General features: G+C 45.1%; 1 protein-coding gene across 1 annotated transcript; it reads right to left on the reverse strand.

The window, feature by feature from the left end:
• Positions 1-402: 402 nt before the first annotated feature.
• Positions 403-3,564, reverse strand: GPR148 (G protein-coupled receptor 148). The gene has a single exon (XM_038146003.1). The coding sequence runs from the start codon at positions 3,452-3,454 to the stop codon at positions 2,396-2,398; it is 1,059 nt and encodes a 352-aa protein (XP_038001931.1). The 5' UTR covers positions 3,455-3,564; the 3' UTR covers positions 403-2,395.
• Between the last annotated feature and the right edge of the window lie 12,055 nt (positions 3,565-15,619).

Raw genomic sequence — 15,619 nt, forward strand, 5'->3', positions numbered from 1 at the left:
ACCTTACTTTATGCTATTTACACAGTTATCTTTACTATTTATCATGAAAATTTCTAATAGAGGTAAACGTGAATGGACCTTGCATGGACAAAACAACCTGTGAGTTATCAGCATCCTTGTCATTGGGCACTGGCATAAAAATTTGGCCCAGGATATGAAAGCCTGGGGATTCACAAACACCTCTTCCATTCTTGATCTTCCCACATGCCAAAGGGGTTCAGCAGAAAGAACCTGATCCAGTATGCAGACACTTCCCCCATCCTTCCTATGTGTTATGGAAGACCCCTATTACAGGTTGAATATAAAGTACACAAACGTGGTTTCTGTGACAGATGTCCATGGTACATTCATCTTGGAGAAAAATAGAAGCAGACAGAAAAAAGCAACTTCTAGATCCTTTTATTGAAGAGGATTGAGAAGCACAGAACCATGGTTAAAGCAAATGTGCAATATTACAGTTCATTCACTTGCCACAATTTTACCTTAGAGATGCTTCTCACTCTAAGGTGGCTTCTCACACAAGAAGTGTCCCTTAGCAGCAAAGCCTCTAAGATGTCCCTGCTCATGCCCCCCACCTCTGAACTGGAATTTGTTAGACCCTCAGTTGTGCTGATGCAGCTGTTTTCAGAACATCCTATAAAACAGATCGCTGGGATAATCTCAGTTAAAATGAAAATATCATTTCTCTTTGAAGAGATATTTTTAACCTGCAACCCCAGAAGCAGTTGCATCAGCAAACAGGAGAGAGTGGAGACTGCAATGTGAGGAGAGTAACAAGCAGTTTGGGAATGAGGAGAGAAGATCAGCAGGAACTGCTCGAACTCACTTTGCTGCCAAAAACATTTCATGCAACCAGACACCAATCTCCTTCTGGCTCACACGTAGTGGAATTCTTCAGATCAGTGTGAAATAGCCAAAAGCCACATTCAGCACATTCTGTGTATTGCTTTAAGCAAACAGAAGGTGGAGAAAGTTTGCACAAGGAAAATACTGCACAGAGTGAAATCATGCACCTTTTAAAAATTCCAATGTATTTATGCATAAAACATAACAAATTCTAAAAACATTATCTTTAGAAATACAGAACTCTTTTCTCAAGTCCAAGGGACAGAACAGCAATTTAAATTTCCCACACTGATATTTATATTTAATGACATTTTGGTTTCTTCAAAGCTCAGACATATGTTTTGCTTGTCTTCTGTAGGTAGGTGGCTGATCTGGGAAACCTAAAATGCTCTTACAGGATCTCATTTTTCTTGCCCCGATACACCCACCAGCTCAGCAACCTCTCCTCCTGACCTTCCCAAGGCTTTGGTGGCAGGTACCCAGCAGCAGCTCTGACATGGTGTAGCTGTAAGCTGAGATCGGGCTGCTGGAGGAGCTTTTTGCGAGGCAGAACTGGGAGCTGCCTCGGCAGAGACTCAGAAGTGGTGTTCACGCTTAGTCCCTCGCCCCGGGTCCTGTCTGAGCCACGGTGTGGGTTCTCCTGTGCCCAGCCTGGCACCTCTCTTCTCCTGCCCTGCTGCCCCAGCTGCTGGGCTCAGCCTTGGCCGAGCCACCTGAGCGTGGCCCCAGCAGGGACTCAGGTTTGGGCTGCCCCAGGCTCCTGCAGCAGCTGCTGGGCTCCGCGGGCACTGCAGTTCCACACCCGGCTGGGACGGAATGCCACCCGCTGCCCCCGTCCTCCCTCCCCCAGCAGCATGTCCAGCTGTGTGATGCCTTGCATGCCATGTGCTGGGCTGCCCAGCAGACACTGACCTAAGGTGGCTTCCCATCAGGAGGAGATTTTATCAAACCATCAGTATTTTGCAGATTGTCAGATGGAATCCGTAAGGCAGTGAATACACCAGCACACTGCACAAGCTGAGCAATGATGTTACACCAAGTGCAGCAGTTTCCAGAAGCACCTCTCAGTGCAAGTTCTCAAGAACAGGACTTTGGATGAATGCCAAGCTTGCAAGAATATACTGTGCGAAAGAAATGGTTGTTGTTTTTACAGCACATTTGGTTAAGGATCCTCTGCTGTAGGTGATGCTGTCACGAGACCTGTGGTTACTCCTTTGCTTTGGGTTATCTATTTTTAATTTTCTTTTCTCCAGAAAGGCATCTGCAACAGGTGGGTGAAAATGACCTTAATTCAATATCTCTTCCAGAAGGTCCTGCCTTTCATATCAAAACAAAGCTTGGTACTTCATCCAGGGTAGCATTCACTATATTCTCAGCTGTGTTCTGATGAAAGATCTGTGGCCTTTTGGCATAAAGGAGGCAGTGATGAACCCATGTCTTCTCACCATGGATTGATCACTTCTTCACTTCAGAAGGTGGGTGATTTCCATCAGTCTTGCACAATAACAAGGTGAGGACAGCTCCTCTGCTGTGACTGCTCTGCGCTGCCTTAGGATGGTGGTGGGGCAGGTGACACCAGGCGAAGCCGCTTCCTCCTGACTATGGATTTGAGAGAGGCTGAGATCTCTCTGTATCGAAGCCCATACAGAAAAGGGAACAGAACTTTAGGAAGAATCATGAGGACATTGCAGACTGTCAGGGAGACCAAGATTCCTGTCTGCAGTCTGATGAAAACATTAACGCACAAGAATGATTCGACAAAAAGGGCCAAGAGTGGAAAGAAGTAAAAAAATAAGACAGTGTTGTGCATTACAAATGTTACACTGGCTCTGGAGCAGATGCTCTCCCATATACCCGAGTGTTTGGTTTTAAAATACAGAATAGCATAGCAACAAAATATTACAGACAGGCAGAGAATGATAACTGTGGTAGAAAGCCAGAAACAGAGTTTCACAGCATCAGTCCCGTTCAGAGTTAATATTAGTATTACTGGAACTGAGCATGTTTCCAAGACACAGGGCACAAAGCTGTGGGTAGTCCATAGCACCAAGAAGAAAATCCCAGGGAAAGCTCCGGAACACATCCACAGTAATACAAGGACTTTTTTAGTTCGTGAAGGAGGCAAAATAGCAATGTAGCGCAAAGGAAACAAAACAGCGATGTACGTGTCCAAGACTATTGCAACAGCTGTGAACAGTCCTCCACAGTAAGCCACTGCCAGCAAAAATAAGAGGAGGACACAAGCTTCCTTTGGGAGGTGGAGATGTGCTGCATTGAGAGCAGCTGACAGAGTGTAGAACAGCAGGTAGATCAGATCAGAAAGCAGAGCGTTTCCCAGCAGCATGTACCTTGTTTCCTGGCGGATTTTAAACCGAGAGAAGATCACAAATAAGATGGTAGGGATGATGAGGACACCTGCCACGAGGCAGACAACTGGAGAGATTAAGAACATCTTCGTGTTTGTGCCTGATGGGGTGAGAGACCATTCCTCCAGCAAAAGTAGCAAAGTTGTGTCATCCAAATTTGAGGAACTGTTGAACTCTGTCTCCCTGAGGCGGATCACAGTTCTATTCGCTCTCCTTTCTGAGGCACAGCCGGGGAAGTCCATTTCTTTAGGATTTTGGGAGGATTGTCTGACTTGAAGAAAGGAAGATCTTCTATGCCGAGTCCTTAGAAAGGCAAATGAAGCAGAGGATGCAAAAAGCCCATTGAAGCAAAGTGATTTCTGTAGCCAGTTCTACCAGTTCTCCTCAAGGACAGAAAGTTCAAACTTGCAAGTGAATTCTGTGGTGCCAAAAGATGGTTTTGCCTAAAAAGGAGATTTTAATTTCTTTCTGCAAAATCTAATGCTTAGAAAAGAAAACGAATCTCTGGGTGGCTTAAAAGAGACCAAATCCCTCAGCCAGCTCTTTGAACAGAAGTGAATGGGTTGATGAGTTTCAGTAATTTGAGTTTTTCTCATCACATTATCAGCCCAGTGAGGCAGATGAAATATTAGCCTGATTAAACAAATACATGATGATACAGATCAAGATTCCACGTGTACTGATGTAGAAGAGTCATAAATGGGATTGGGTGGTTTTGTACCTATTTGTATGCAACAACACAATTGATTTGAAGTGATCAATAAAAAAGGCTCTCAATCCTGTTGTAAAATTGTAGCACAATCACTCTAGTGAATGAAATTATCTTATTTGCAGATGAAAACCATTTTTGGTTCAGTGAATCAATCCATGTTATTCACGAATGATAAACCTTCCCCTGCCTTTTTTCATGCATGTTTTACAAATATTGAATTCTCCTCCGTTGCAGCCTTCCACTCAATCTGTGCATTGTCTGGGATGAGTGACATACACTGTCCCATACCAGCATAGCCCAGTGCAGACTTGGCACTTCCAGTGTCCATTTGGAGACCAAACGGTTCCTGGTTCCAATTGGTTCCTGGTTTTCTTGCCCACACACTGTTGCTGCACTGTGCTGCTTTTAATGCCAGATCTCAGTATCAGAGCTGGGGAAGGAACATTTCAAGTTCTTCCAGGCATGGTGGGATCAAAAAAAAAACCCCAAAAAAACCCAAAAAAACCCCCCCCCAAAAAACCCCCAAAAAACCCCACAAAAAAAACCACGAATTTTTTTAATAGGCTCACTTAACCTGGCATTATTGTATTAATTTTCTTCCCAATGCTACTAGCACACAGCAGTGCAGCTTCCCTCCACGGGAGCAAAGGCACAGCTCACCATGCAGAGAGTCAGAAAGTCCTGCTGTGCCATGGACGTGCTGCCTCAGGGCATGCCAAGTAACAAGCAGACAGCTCATGAAACTCAGCATCACTCATCCAATCCTGTGCACATTTCATTTCCTGTCACACTGATAGCTGGCACCCAAGGAGCTGGATGTTGAGACAGTTGACAGGGTGTGCCATATGGGACAAAAAGACAGAAGGAAAAACCAATGATAATTTTAAGCACGGCATTTCAGTTGCTATGGTGTCTGCGGCAGGCTAAACAGAAGGTGATTATTTTTGCTCACTCAATCCTGTATCCACTGGAAAGTGTGTGAGCAATATTGATGCAATTATACATTTGGTGTCAGGGTCATGCCCTGCATCTATAATTGAGTCATGACACAGGTAGTACCTGAAGCAGACAGTAGCACTTAAAACTTTGGATTATACTTTTGTATACTCAAAACTTTTGAATTATACTTTTGTTGCAAAATGGAAGGGAGGGAATGAAAACTCAGGTGCATAAGTCACCTCCAACTGCAATTTCAGATCTCTGTTAATAGTGGAGGTGTTTGCTGCCTCCCAGCTCCTGCCACTCCAAGGATGTCCAATTAATGGCACACTTTCTAATTTCCATATAAAATCACAACTGTATTTTCCACCAACTGCTTAGGAGTCAATGTGAAAAAACAATAGTTCATTGTCACATCAGCTGCACACCTTTGGCATGATAAAAAAATAAATCACAAGTTTGGTTAGGAAGGGAGTTTAAAGTTCGTCCAGTTTTAGATGGATGACTGAAGGCTCACTCAGTTGACATCCACATGACAAAAGGATCTCATGACTCTCTTGTTCAGCCCACATACAAGGAGTAGCACAGAGCCCAGATGGCAGCACAAGTTCACAGCCCTTCGTGTCCTGTGCTCAGCTATTCCTCTGCTCCAGCTGGTAGAGTCAGCCCTATGGCATGAGCTTCTTCAGTTTTACCAGCGCTGCTGTAAAAGCCCTAGGAATGCAGGAGGGCCTTAGTTTTACAAAAACGGACAACAGCATATTACTGGAAGAGAGATTCAATCCCATTAGACCTGGGCAGGTCCAGCCAAAGCCACTCCCCTCAGATTTCCCCAGGGGCTTTTAACTCAGGAGAGTTGTGCTAGATTTAGAAATGTGAAAAGTTGGTGTCCTGGCACACTGATATAACCCAGAACAGGGGGTTCTGAAGAATATCTGTTTGTTGTCTCCTTTAATTTTCTTGACCTTAGGAGGCCTTTCCACATCTGGGCATTTGCAAGGGCCTGGCAGCTCTGAGCACCCCTCTTGAGGATTCTGAACTGAGCTCCTTTTGCCATTCTGTCAGTGTTCAATAGTTTGTGGTGCCAACCTGAATGATCCTCTTGAAATTTCCTGTAAACCTGGCCTTAATGCTCTGGTTATTGATTTTTTAAATGCTCTCTAGTAAATTTATGTTAGGTGGACGCACTTTTTACGTATCTTGCTGATGCAGACCACACGGTATTAGCAGCCTCTCTTCTGGCTCTTACTCTGGCTCAATACAGTCTGTATTGATTTTCAAGCTGAACCACGCACTGTTAATTACTTTACTCATTTTTGCTTCAATAAGCATCCTGCTGAAAGCTTAGTTAATTATCTGATGGGTTTGGGAGCTCAGATTGCATGCTGAGCACTGTAACACCTGCAAAGACTGCACTACATTGTATTCTGTTACTGACTAAACAGGCATTGTCAAACTGAGCAGAAAAGGTTAGAAATGTTACTGTCTTACAGCATTTGGCACACACTTAACTGCATACACACACAGAGATGCTTCCTACTTCACAGAGTTTACCTGACTGATTCAACAAGTCAACATGTACAAGTCACTCCTGCTGTGACAGGGAGCAGCAGACAGGAAAGGGAAGCAAACAGAATAATGCTAGGATTTCCCCAGCCCTTCATCCCAAGAGACTGTGTTAGAAGGGGATACCCAGAGGAATGCTCATATTCACCTCTGAGGCTCCCTGGGTGTCATCATGTCACTGTCTCAGTGTGATTACAGAGTCTTTGATCTGGGTGCCTATTCCAGCAACTCACACCATGTCCCAGCCTAAAAAAATCTATCCTGTGCTGTGGGTCTGCCCCTGAGACTGCTGCTCCTGGCCAGGGGCCTGGGGAGAGTGGGGTGGAAAGGCTGTTTCACATCTCAAACAGAAGTGTTTTGGATGAGACAGGTGGGTCCAACAAAGCAATATTTTTACTGGAATGTTGTTTCATGGGTCTATTTCCAGCCATGTTCAGTAACAGAGCCTTGGCCTCAGGAGCCTTCATGTGCTGTTAGAGTTTCTTCAGCTTCCTTCCACGAATGCCCCCTGCCCCTTCTAGCTTATGTAGGGCCAGAAGGCACCTCCCTTGCTGTGGAAGCTTTCCCAGTCCTAAACAGCCAAGTGCCCATGAGCAGGCCAACTCCTCCCAGAACGGCAGGAAGAACCAGGTTTCCTGCCTGTATCCGTGTTCTCACTCTGGGCAAATGAGCTGCTGCTGTCAGTGAAGTAATCCAAGCAGTTTAACTGTGGTGTTTTTCTGGCTGAGCCTTCCCTTTTTCTTCTTCTTTAAACAGAAAGTCAATTAAAAGGCTTTGCTAGACCTTGAAGATTCCCTCTAAACTTTCCTGCAAGCCACAGGGAGAGGTCCAGCTCGTCCATGCCTCAGCTATCTGTCCCCATGTGGCTCCAGAAGGATTGTTCAGTGCCTTGCTTGTTATTTGCTGTAGATAAGAGACATACACACTCCTCTTGTAACTGTACAAAGTTCACAAATCAGGCTGAGCAATTACTAAAGTTAAGGAAGAAAAGAAGTGGGTGTGAAAACTAAGCTCAGATTATAATGCTTTGAAAGGTCAAAGGAACATGGAAAAAAAGAAAACAGGGATTAGAAAGTGCTGGTTTGAAGACATTTTAATGAGGCTCCCAAACAAAAGAGGACATTGAGAGAGACTGGGAGGACTCAGCATTAAATCCCTACATCACTTTTTCTAATTCCAAATACCATCAAGCCATGGTGATGTCAAAGTCAAAATAAATTTTGTACCAAATTGGTTTTGCAGGTGCAATATTGAGAAATAAGCTGGATGTCAGAAGAACAGAATTCCTGAATATTTGACAAATATTTCAACGAAAGTTTAGGGAAGTAACGGTGTAATTCCCAGACACCTCCTGCTTTCCTGCAGGTCACTGCTTGGCCCTGACTGCTGCGATCTGCAGCCAGCAGAACTCACCCATTTTCATTCCCCAAGCCTGGCAAAGCAGAGGAAGACAGGTTTTCATTCCCTGGCAAAGCAGAGGAAGACAGGTTTTCCTCTTTTGTGCTGAAAGGACACGCAAACATGTTTTCCTGTGACAAGCTGCAGATGTGACCAGAGATTTATAGCAAACAACTGCTACTTTTCATGGTCATTTATGGACAGACTTACAGGAATCCAAGAGAAGCCATCCTAGACTGTTCCTTTGATTTAATGATCTCTCCTGCCTGCCTGCTTCTCATAGCAATGCATCTGTGAAACAGGAAAAATAGCCTACTAAATAAGGTCTATTTGTAAAATATTAGCTTCTTTCCTGAAGCAGTTTCATTTATAAGGAGAAATCTTGCTTAAGTTTTGAACACTATACAACTACACTGGTGCTAACAGGAGTTACCTGCAGAAGTCTTAGTCCTTTAGATAAAGAACAATAAAATCATTCTTATGTGAGTATTTAGCAGCTATAAGAAGAGATTAAACCAATTTTCAATACCACATAGAGTGATCAGCAGAACTAGAAATACACATCTGAATTTGTGGCTTCTGGACTCCTCCTTTAAGATAGGAGAAAGCTCCTTGTCCTGAGAGAAGGCTTCTCAAATGGGGGAGGTACATCCACCAAACTCCTTAGAGCACCCATCCATCTCAGGCTGTCTGTCTTTCTGGTGGTGGTTGGCATCAGAAATTTTATGTTCCTGTCCTGTCTCACCTGCGATGATCTCCAGCATTGCCTAGGAAGGGCTGCTGCAGGCAGGCAAAAGCAGAAGTTATCTGGCTCCATCCTTGTCTTACTATGTTTTGTCTCATGTAAAAAGCCAGGCAGCACAGGAGAGGTGTAGCATGATAGTTCCTTGAAAGATGCCTTCCTGAGAAGGGATACAGATAGCTGCAGAGTGTTGGGTGCAAGTTAGAATGAAACACCACACCAGAGCTGGAATTAGAACAGGTGGAGGAGACAGGTTGGCACATACAGGCTGACAGGGAGGAACCCAGCCACAGGTGCACAGCCACAGCACCTCCTTGACAGCTGGGAAGTGCTCACCTGACTGTACAACCTGGGGGCAGAGGCGACACAGGAATCAAGATGGAATTAAACACTCTAGAGGTGGAGTTGAAACAGAAGAGGGAGGAAAAATGCTGTGTGAAAGAAAACACATGATATGTCTTCCTATTCATGCCTTTTGATGACAGGCTGTGAATGAATGTCCGTGGCACAGAGTAGCACAAGGCACAGCACCATCCTTGGAGGAAGGAACCTCGCTGCCAAAGTCAAGATGCTCCTTCCCAGTTCCCAGCACTGTACCTGGGAATGGCAGTGGTTCCCAGGTGGCAAAGACACTGAAGCAACATTGATTCTCTGCAATAACTGTGCCCACAGGGAGATGCTGACCTTATCTCACACTGATGGAAGCAGGTGCCAGGCACAGCCGCCATATGGCAGAGAGATTAACTGCCAGCATGTGCTGAATAGTCACAGTCCCTTATTAGCCAAGCAGGGAACATGCCCTGGGCTGCACACACAGTGCCATTCACCAGCTCTGTTGTCCCTTCCCAGCGGCTCCTTTGTTACTTATCCAGCACAGGTGCTTAAAAATGAGATTTTCTCCACATGAGGCCTATCTCTGCCTTGTTGTTCTAACAATGGCTTTGTACTGCTCCCACTCATTTCCATAGCATGACCCTGTCCTCTCACATTGGAGGTTCAGACTTCATGATAGGAAAACGCTGTTAGGGTAGGAGTATGAACACAAATGTTTCAAACTTACTAAAAAAAGAGATTTAAATTTTTTTTTTTTTTTGGGGGAGTGTGGGGGGAGAGCAAGATGTCACTTTACTACTGTTATGTAAGCCCACATCAGTCTTACTCTCCTGGTGACCTCCACAGTCACAAAGAGGAAGGTACATCACTCCCTGGTATGTTCAGAACTTCTCACCAAACTGGCAGAGTTACAGCTCACGACAGGGAGAGTTTGAGCCATGGACAGAACAGCAAGCTGAGATCTTCACTAAAACACAGAGTTAATTTCATTTCTAGTTTATTTATTTGTTTCTTTCCTCTCCAATCAAAATTCCTGCTCATTAAAAGATGTTCATGAGAAGCACCAGGGAAGAGATCCTCTTTTTTCCTTTACTATTATCCTAAGCAGCACCTGGAGCCAAAAGAGGCTCCCAACTGCCTCCAGGTATCTCAGTGGTAGCTCAGCTGTTCACAGACAAATGCCTGTCTTGTTCATTACATTTACAGCTACTGGGGTGACTAGAAACCAGACTATTTTTCTAATCCGTTCTCAGCATTTTCTCAGGAATTCCTAGGTCCTTTTAATTGAGCTGTTTTTTCCTCCCATAAAGCAGCAGTCTCTTGCTCCAAAGAAAATATTTCAATGCCAGCCCAGCACAATGGATGGCAATAAGGGAAATACAAACATGCACAAAACTGCTATAGAGCACAACATCTTCAAGGCAACATATACAGGAAAAAAACTTAAATGAATTAGCAACCCTTTTTAATGAGCCATTTTAACAAGCTGTGAGTTGAACCACATCAGAACTGCCCCAGTCTCTCACTGAAGTCCTGCAGTGATGCTCTGGGGCTGTTCAGGGGCACACACTCCTGTGCAGGTCCCATTCCTGGAAGCACTCCCACTATCAGATGTTCTGGTGGTCCCCCTGATACCAGCTGCCCCAGGACTCCTCTCCCTTTCAAACACCTGGTTTCCCTGGGAAGCCCACAATATTCACATGAATTTGGATCTTGCTTGAGCTGTGTTCAAACCAGCACAGTGACATCAGTGCCAGCTCCAGCTCCAGCACAGCAGCTGTGGAATTATGTGTACCATCCCACAGGACACCACCTCACCCCCTGCCACTTGTGTCTCTTCATTTCCTGCCAAGTATCATGCCAATTTCTTCCACATCAATTTCTAAGCTGAGACCGTTTCTCTGCTTATTTCTCTCTCCTGCCTGCTACTGGAGATTGGAATGATGGTGAAAACGAGGCACACAGTGCCACTTTTCATCCCCAGCTCTCTGCCCTCAGAGCCTGATAGTCTCCCACAATGCCTATTTGTGAACCTCTTCAAACCCTCTGAGAGGCAGTTTCTGACGTGCAGCACTGAGCCCCACTTTTAGTTGAAGCCATCACATGTCTGAGGCTGTTTCTGCTCTCGGCAGCCTGGGAAGCTGAGGAGCCAGCGTAAGGGGAGTCCCCCTGCCCCCACAGCCTCAAATCTGCACCTCCAGTCTCACAGATTCAAAGAATGGGTTGGGTTGGAAGGAACCTTAAAGACCATCTAACCTTCCTGCCATGGGCAGGGACATCTTCCACTAGACCAGGTTGCTCAGGGCCCTGTCCTGCACATCATTGTCCAAAATCCCTCTTTGAGCTCCTCTGGATGCTGGAAGGATTTGTAGGGTCTTTCTGGAGCCTTCTCTTCTCCAGGCTGAACAACCACAATTCTTTCAATGATGAATACAGGCTTTTCACACGAGTCAGGAGTTCTTGAACCCCAGCTGTGTTCTTGGGCTGACACAGGAGCTGCCTGTCCCGTGGTCTGCACTCGCTTTCACAGCCAGTGTATCACCTTGACACTGCCAAAAGCACCACAGAAGCAGTGATCTCAGCCCTGAAGGGAGAGAAAGGCATGGAAGGACAGACCAGAGGAAGGCAGGGGCCCTTGAGGATACACCCGAGGTACACCCCAAGCTGTTTGCTGGCAAGATCCCAGGCCCACTCTTTCTGTTCCCAAAATAGAGAGAAGTCTGTCCCATTATTAACCATCAATAAACACCAGCTTGGGGACTTTCTCCCCCAGCAGGCAAAGCCTTTCAGCCTGTAAGGAACAGCTTGCCGTGAGTTAACTCCTTCTTTGTCAGACTCAAAATGGGGTCCTTGGAGCCTCACAGGGTGTCTGCAGGGATACAGAATTATAAAAAGGGATTTGTTTTTGTAAATGAACTGGAAGAGAGTCAGCTCCTCCTACCCACCCTTCATGCTGTCCTTTCTGGTTTTTAGCATGCTATAAATGACCAGCTTCTCTGATCATTTATGCATAATTGGGACTGATTACAGCAAGTGGCCCAACAAAAGCTGCTCTGAACTACTAAGTAATTTACTGATTTTGTTTTCAATTAATATAGAAGCTTTAGGAACAAGCAGCCTGTGTTCCTTTTTTAGGCACAAGAAGATCTCTAGCCTGATGGAGAGACATCCAGAGCTTAAGCAGCATCTAATCAGCTGAACACTGGGAAGAAACATGTTCCCACACTCATGTACCTTATTTATTTTTCAAAAGACCCTTCCTAATCTAGAAATCTTTCTCATCTAGAAATTTGTATCCATTTTTATCTGCCCTGGAATTTCCCTTTTTCTGTCTGTAGACTATCTCTTTCCTCTTCTCATGGCACTACCACTCCTGCTCTGATCTTTTCCTTTGTTGGGTGTTGGGGATTATTTTGGGTGGAGGGGGTGGTGGAGGAAAGGGCTTTTCTGTGCAAACCTGTCCTAGGAGCTGATCAGCCCAGGCCTCCTGTGTCTCCGTGCAGTCCAACAAGGACAGCAACAAATGCAATACCCCAGTGTACTGTGCCCTGCGATCTGTGCAGGAACCAGGCCAACCGTGAGAGGATGCACAGAGGAGGAGGGAGAGAAATTGTGGCTGTCTAATTCAGTGTACTCTGAGTAGGCAGAGCGTGGAAGGCACCTCCAGCTGATCCAGTTGTATTTCTGCACTCTGATCCCTCGAGGGGACTGGGCATGAGTGGGTCATGGCTGCTGTGAGTGGCACAGAAAAGCCACTCTCACCTGTCCCCTGCTACCTGCATTCCCCTGCAGGCCAGAGCACAAAGCCTCTTGCTCCTGGGCCCCCCAGCAGAACTGTGATTGGCACTTTGGTGTGCTGAGGTGCTTTTGGAACCACATCTGCCTTGAACCACTGAAATGGATAGGCCAGCCTGGCTTGGACTGGGCACAATTTGTCTTTTGTTTAACAGACCTGACCCGGGTTTGGCACTCTACAGTATGAGTGTGCTGACATTTATTATGGCAAGCCAAGACTGTGTACAAGTACACTTCACCACAGACCCAACTCCCATAATTACAAATGTTGGGTTAATCCTAAAGCTTGTCTTTCCCTTCACAAATTCAAACCAGTAGTAGCATTTAAAATTATTCTATCTGCAATTCACATGCCCACATCTATTCTCAGCTTCTGTTTCCAGCTTTGAGGTTGTCCAGATTGTACCTTTGTCCTTTCAAGACCTCTGCACTACCCACACTAATCCTCAGTAAGCAATCAAATCTCCCCATCTGTGCTTTTACTATTTCCCTTGGCACCATGGGATGACTTCTCTATTTTAATTAACTCGAGATGGACGCCTTGTCAAGACTTAGCTGCTCTGATTTCTCATTATGTTATCATAATACCATTTAGCAACACCACCCTTCTCAGCAAGAAAAACTGATTCCAGCCCCTCGAAGGCAATGTAGTGAAACACAGAGCACCTACCAGGGCACCACAGCATTATTTGGTCTCATTCTTGTTAGCTTGCTGCATTTCCTTCCCAGTGAATGCTACTTTCCTTCCCAGTTCTGCCTACTCACAAAGGCACACTTTAGCGTATGTTTTCTTCTTTTGGTTTACTTAGTCATGATCACTTAATTTCAACTTTTAACCCCACTGAGCACTGCTCACAATGCCAACCACACGTAAAAGCAGTTTTAATTTACTCATTGCCAGCTGCAGTTGGTGGTACCCCACACCACTGTTTGCCCTTTTCCTGCCAAGCAACTCGTTACTTCAAATTGTCCTGAACCTATTTCATATTTTGCAGCCATTTAAGACCTGTAGTCCACAGGTCACCTCACAAATGAAAAGGAAGGCTTTAGTTTCATGTCCTTCCAAACCTGCACCCCCTCAGCCTCTGTCTCTTCCTCAGGCCTGTTTTCATCTCTTAAATTGCTGTGTGATTGCTGCAGGTGCTGTGAGTTGCCATTTGTGCACAAAGCACCAAGTCAGCCCCAAGGCCCTGTTTCACATGAACTCCTGGTCAGCTCCTTAGTGAAACTCCCTTTGTAAGCCCCTGCAGAGCAGCAGAATTAGACATTCTGTGCTACACATCCCCCCTCAGGCTGTACTCAGTTTTGCAGTGGTTGTGTGCCCCTAATGGGCTGTGAGTTGTCCTCTGGGAATAAGGAGCACAGAAAAGGCTGCTCAGGGCTCACGGCAGGAAGATGAGACTCGTGTCAAGCATCCAGCAATTAAATGCTAGGCAGCATCAGCAAAATGCAAGGAAGGTGTAATTTGGACAAACACCATGGTCTTGGAGGAACAAACACTAGGAAGTATTCTCTGGCACACTCCAAGGAAGATGCCTCCAAAAACAGCCTCCAGTGGGCCTGGCATAGGCTGAATCAGAATCAGAGGGGATCTCTCACAAAATTCCTTGACCAAAATCAACACTGAGGTTGTTTATTGCAGTTCCTTAAATGTTAATAATGCTAGTTTACATCCTCTGAAAGTCTAATTCTGTGTTTTTCCACCCTAGGAAACCCTACTAGATGTAAATATTTTAAGCAGAACAGGTGCAAGAAGCCAACTGAGCAGGATGTAATATCACTGCTCTCTCTTTTGCTCATGGACACACACATGAGAATCTCACAGCCTAGAGTCTTAGGTCTTAATTTGTTATATGTGGATGAAAAGCACATTTAACAGTTGCTTTATAGCTCCCACATAGGAGAAGGCAGGATTTTAAGCATATATATTCAGGGTACAGGCTGACAGTAAAAAAATCAAGGTATTTTTATGTAGGAAGGCTGCCCAGGTTCAGGACTTTAGATGACTTGAGCTTGCCCTATGCAGACTGTGGAAAAGATGGTTTGTTGACAACACTCAGTGAAATTCAGAGCCAAGAATTTATTTCCGTGAGCTCATGGACACTCTTCCAATGTTGGATGTGCAGGGCCATCTAGTGGGAAGTCGCCGTGTGCAACAACAGCCCAAACACAGGCAGCGTTTCACAACAGCCCGAACAAAGACATCTTTGGCTGTTACAGCTAAGAAATGCATTTTACGAGTTTTTCTCTCCAGATGGAATGCTTCCCTGCTGAGCCACTAGAGCATCCCCAGGAGAGCCTAAGGAACAAGGAATTGAGCCTTTGTCACTGCAGGATCCTGTGCTGCAAAAGTGTGCATTTCCTAAAATTAATTTCTTTTGACTATTGACTTTGGGAAGCTTTGCTCAAAAAAGGAAACAACAACAACAACAACAAGAAGATATCCCCCCCCAACCCCTCAGTTTCAGTTTTTGTTCTCAATAATACAAGTGCAGAAAGGCTCAGTGACACTATCAGGCAGCACAGTGTGATGGAGAAGAAAGGCATTAGTTTATGTGCAGCACTCCATCTCCGGTGCTGGATTGAATTAATCAGACAGAGGTGCTGGCTGGGTCTCAATAATTTTTCACAGAAATATCGAATGTTCTGAGTCAGATTCTCTGATCAAATGACTGTGATAACCCAGGAAATACTGATGTCCCTTCACATTAATTCCCCCATCTGTGCAGTGAGGAGGGTGAGAAGTGTGGGTCTACAGAACTTGCAGCATTACCTAAATCCTACAGTGAATCTGGAAAACGATTAGGTTTTCCAGAAGCATGGAAAAATAATGAAGTTTTTACCATTTTCTCATGTTTTATTTACTACCACATCAAATGTTATAAAAGCATTACTGCTTAACAAACAGGTTTTCCCTCTCTC

This window comes from Motacilla alba, chromosome 9, assembly GCF_015832195.1.
Source record: "Motacilla alba alba isolate MOTALB_02 chromosome 9, Motacilla_alba_V1.0_pri, whole genome shotgun sequence".
Classification (NCBI taxonomy): Eukaryota; Metazoa; Chordata; class Aves; order Passeriformes; family Motacillidae; genus Motacilla; species Motacilla alba.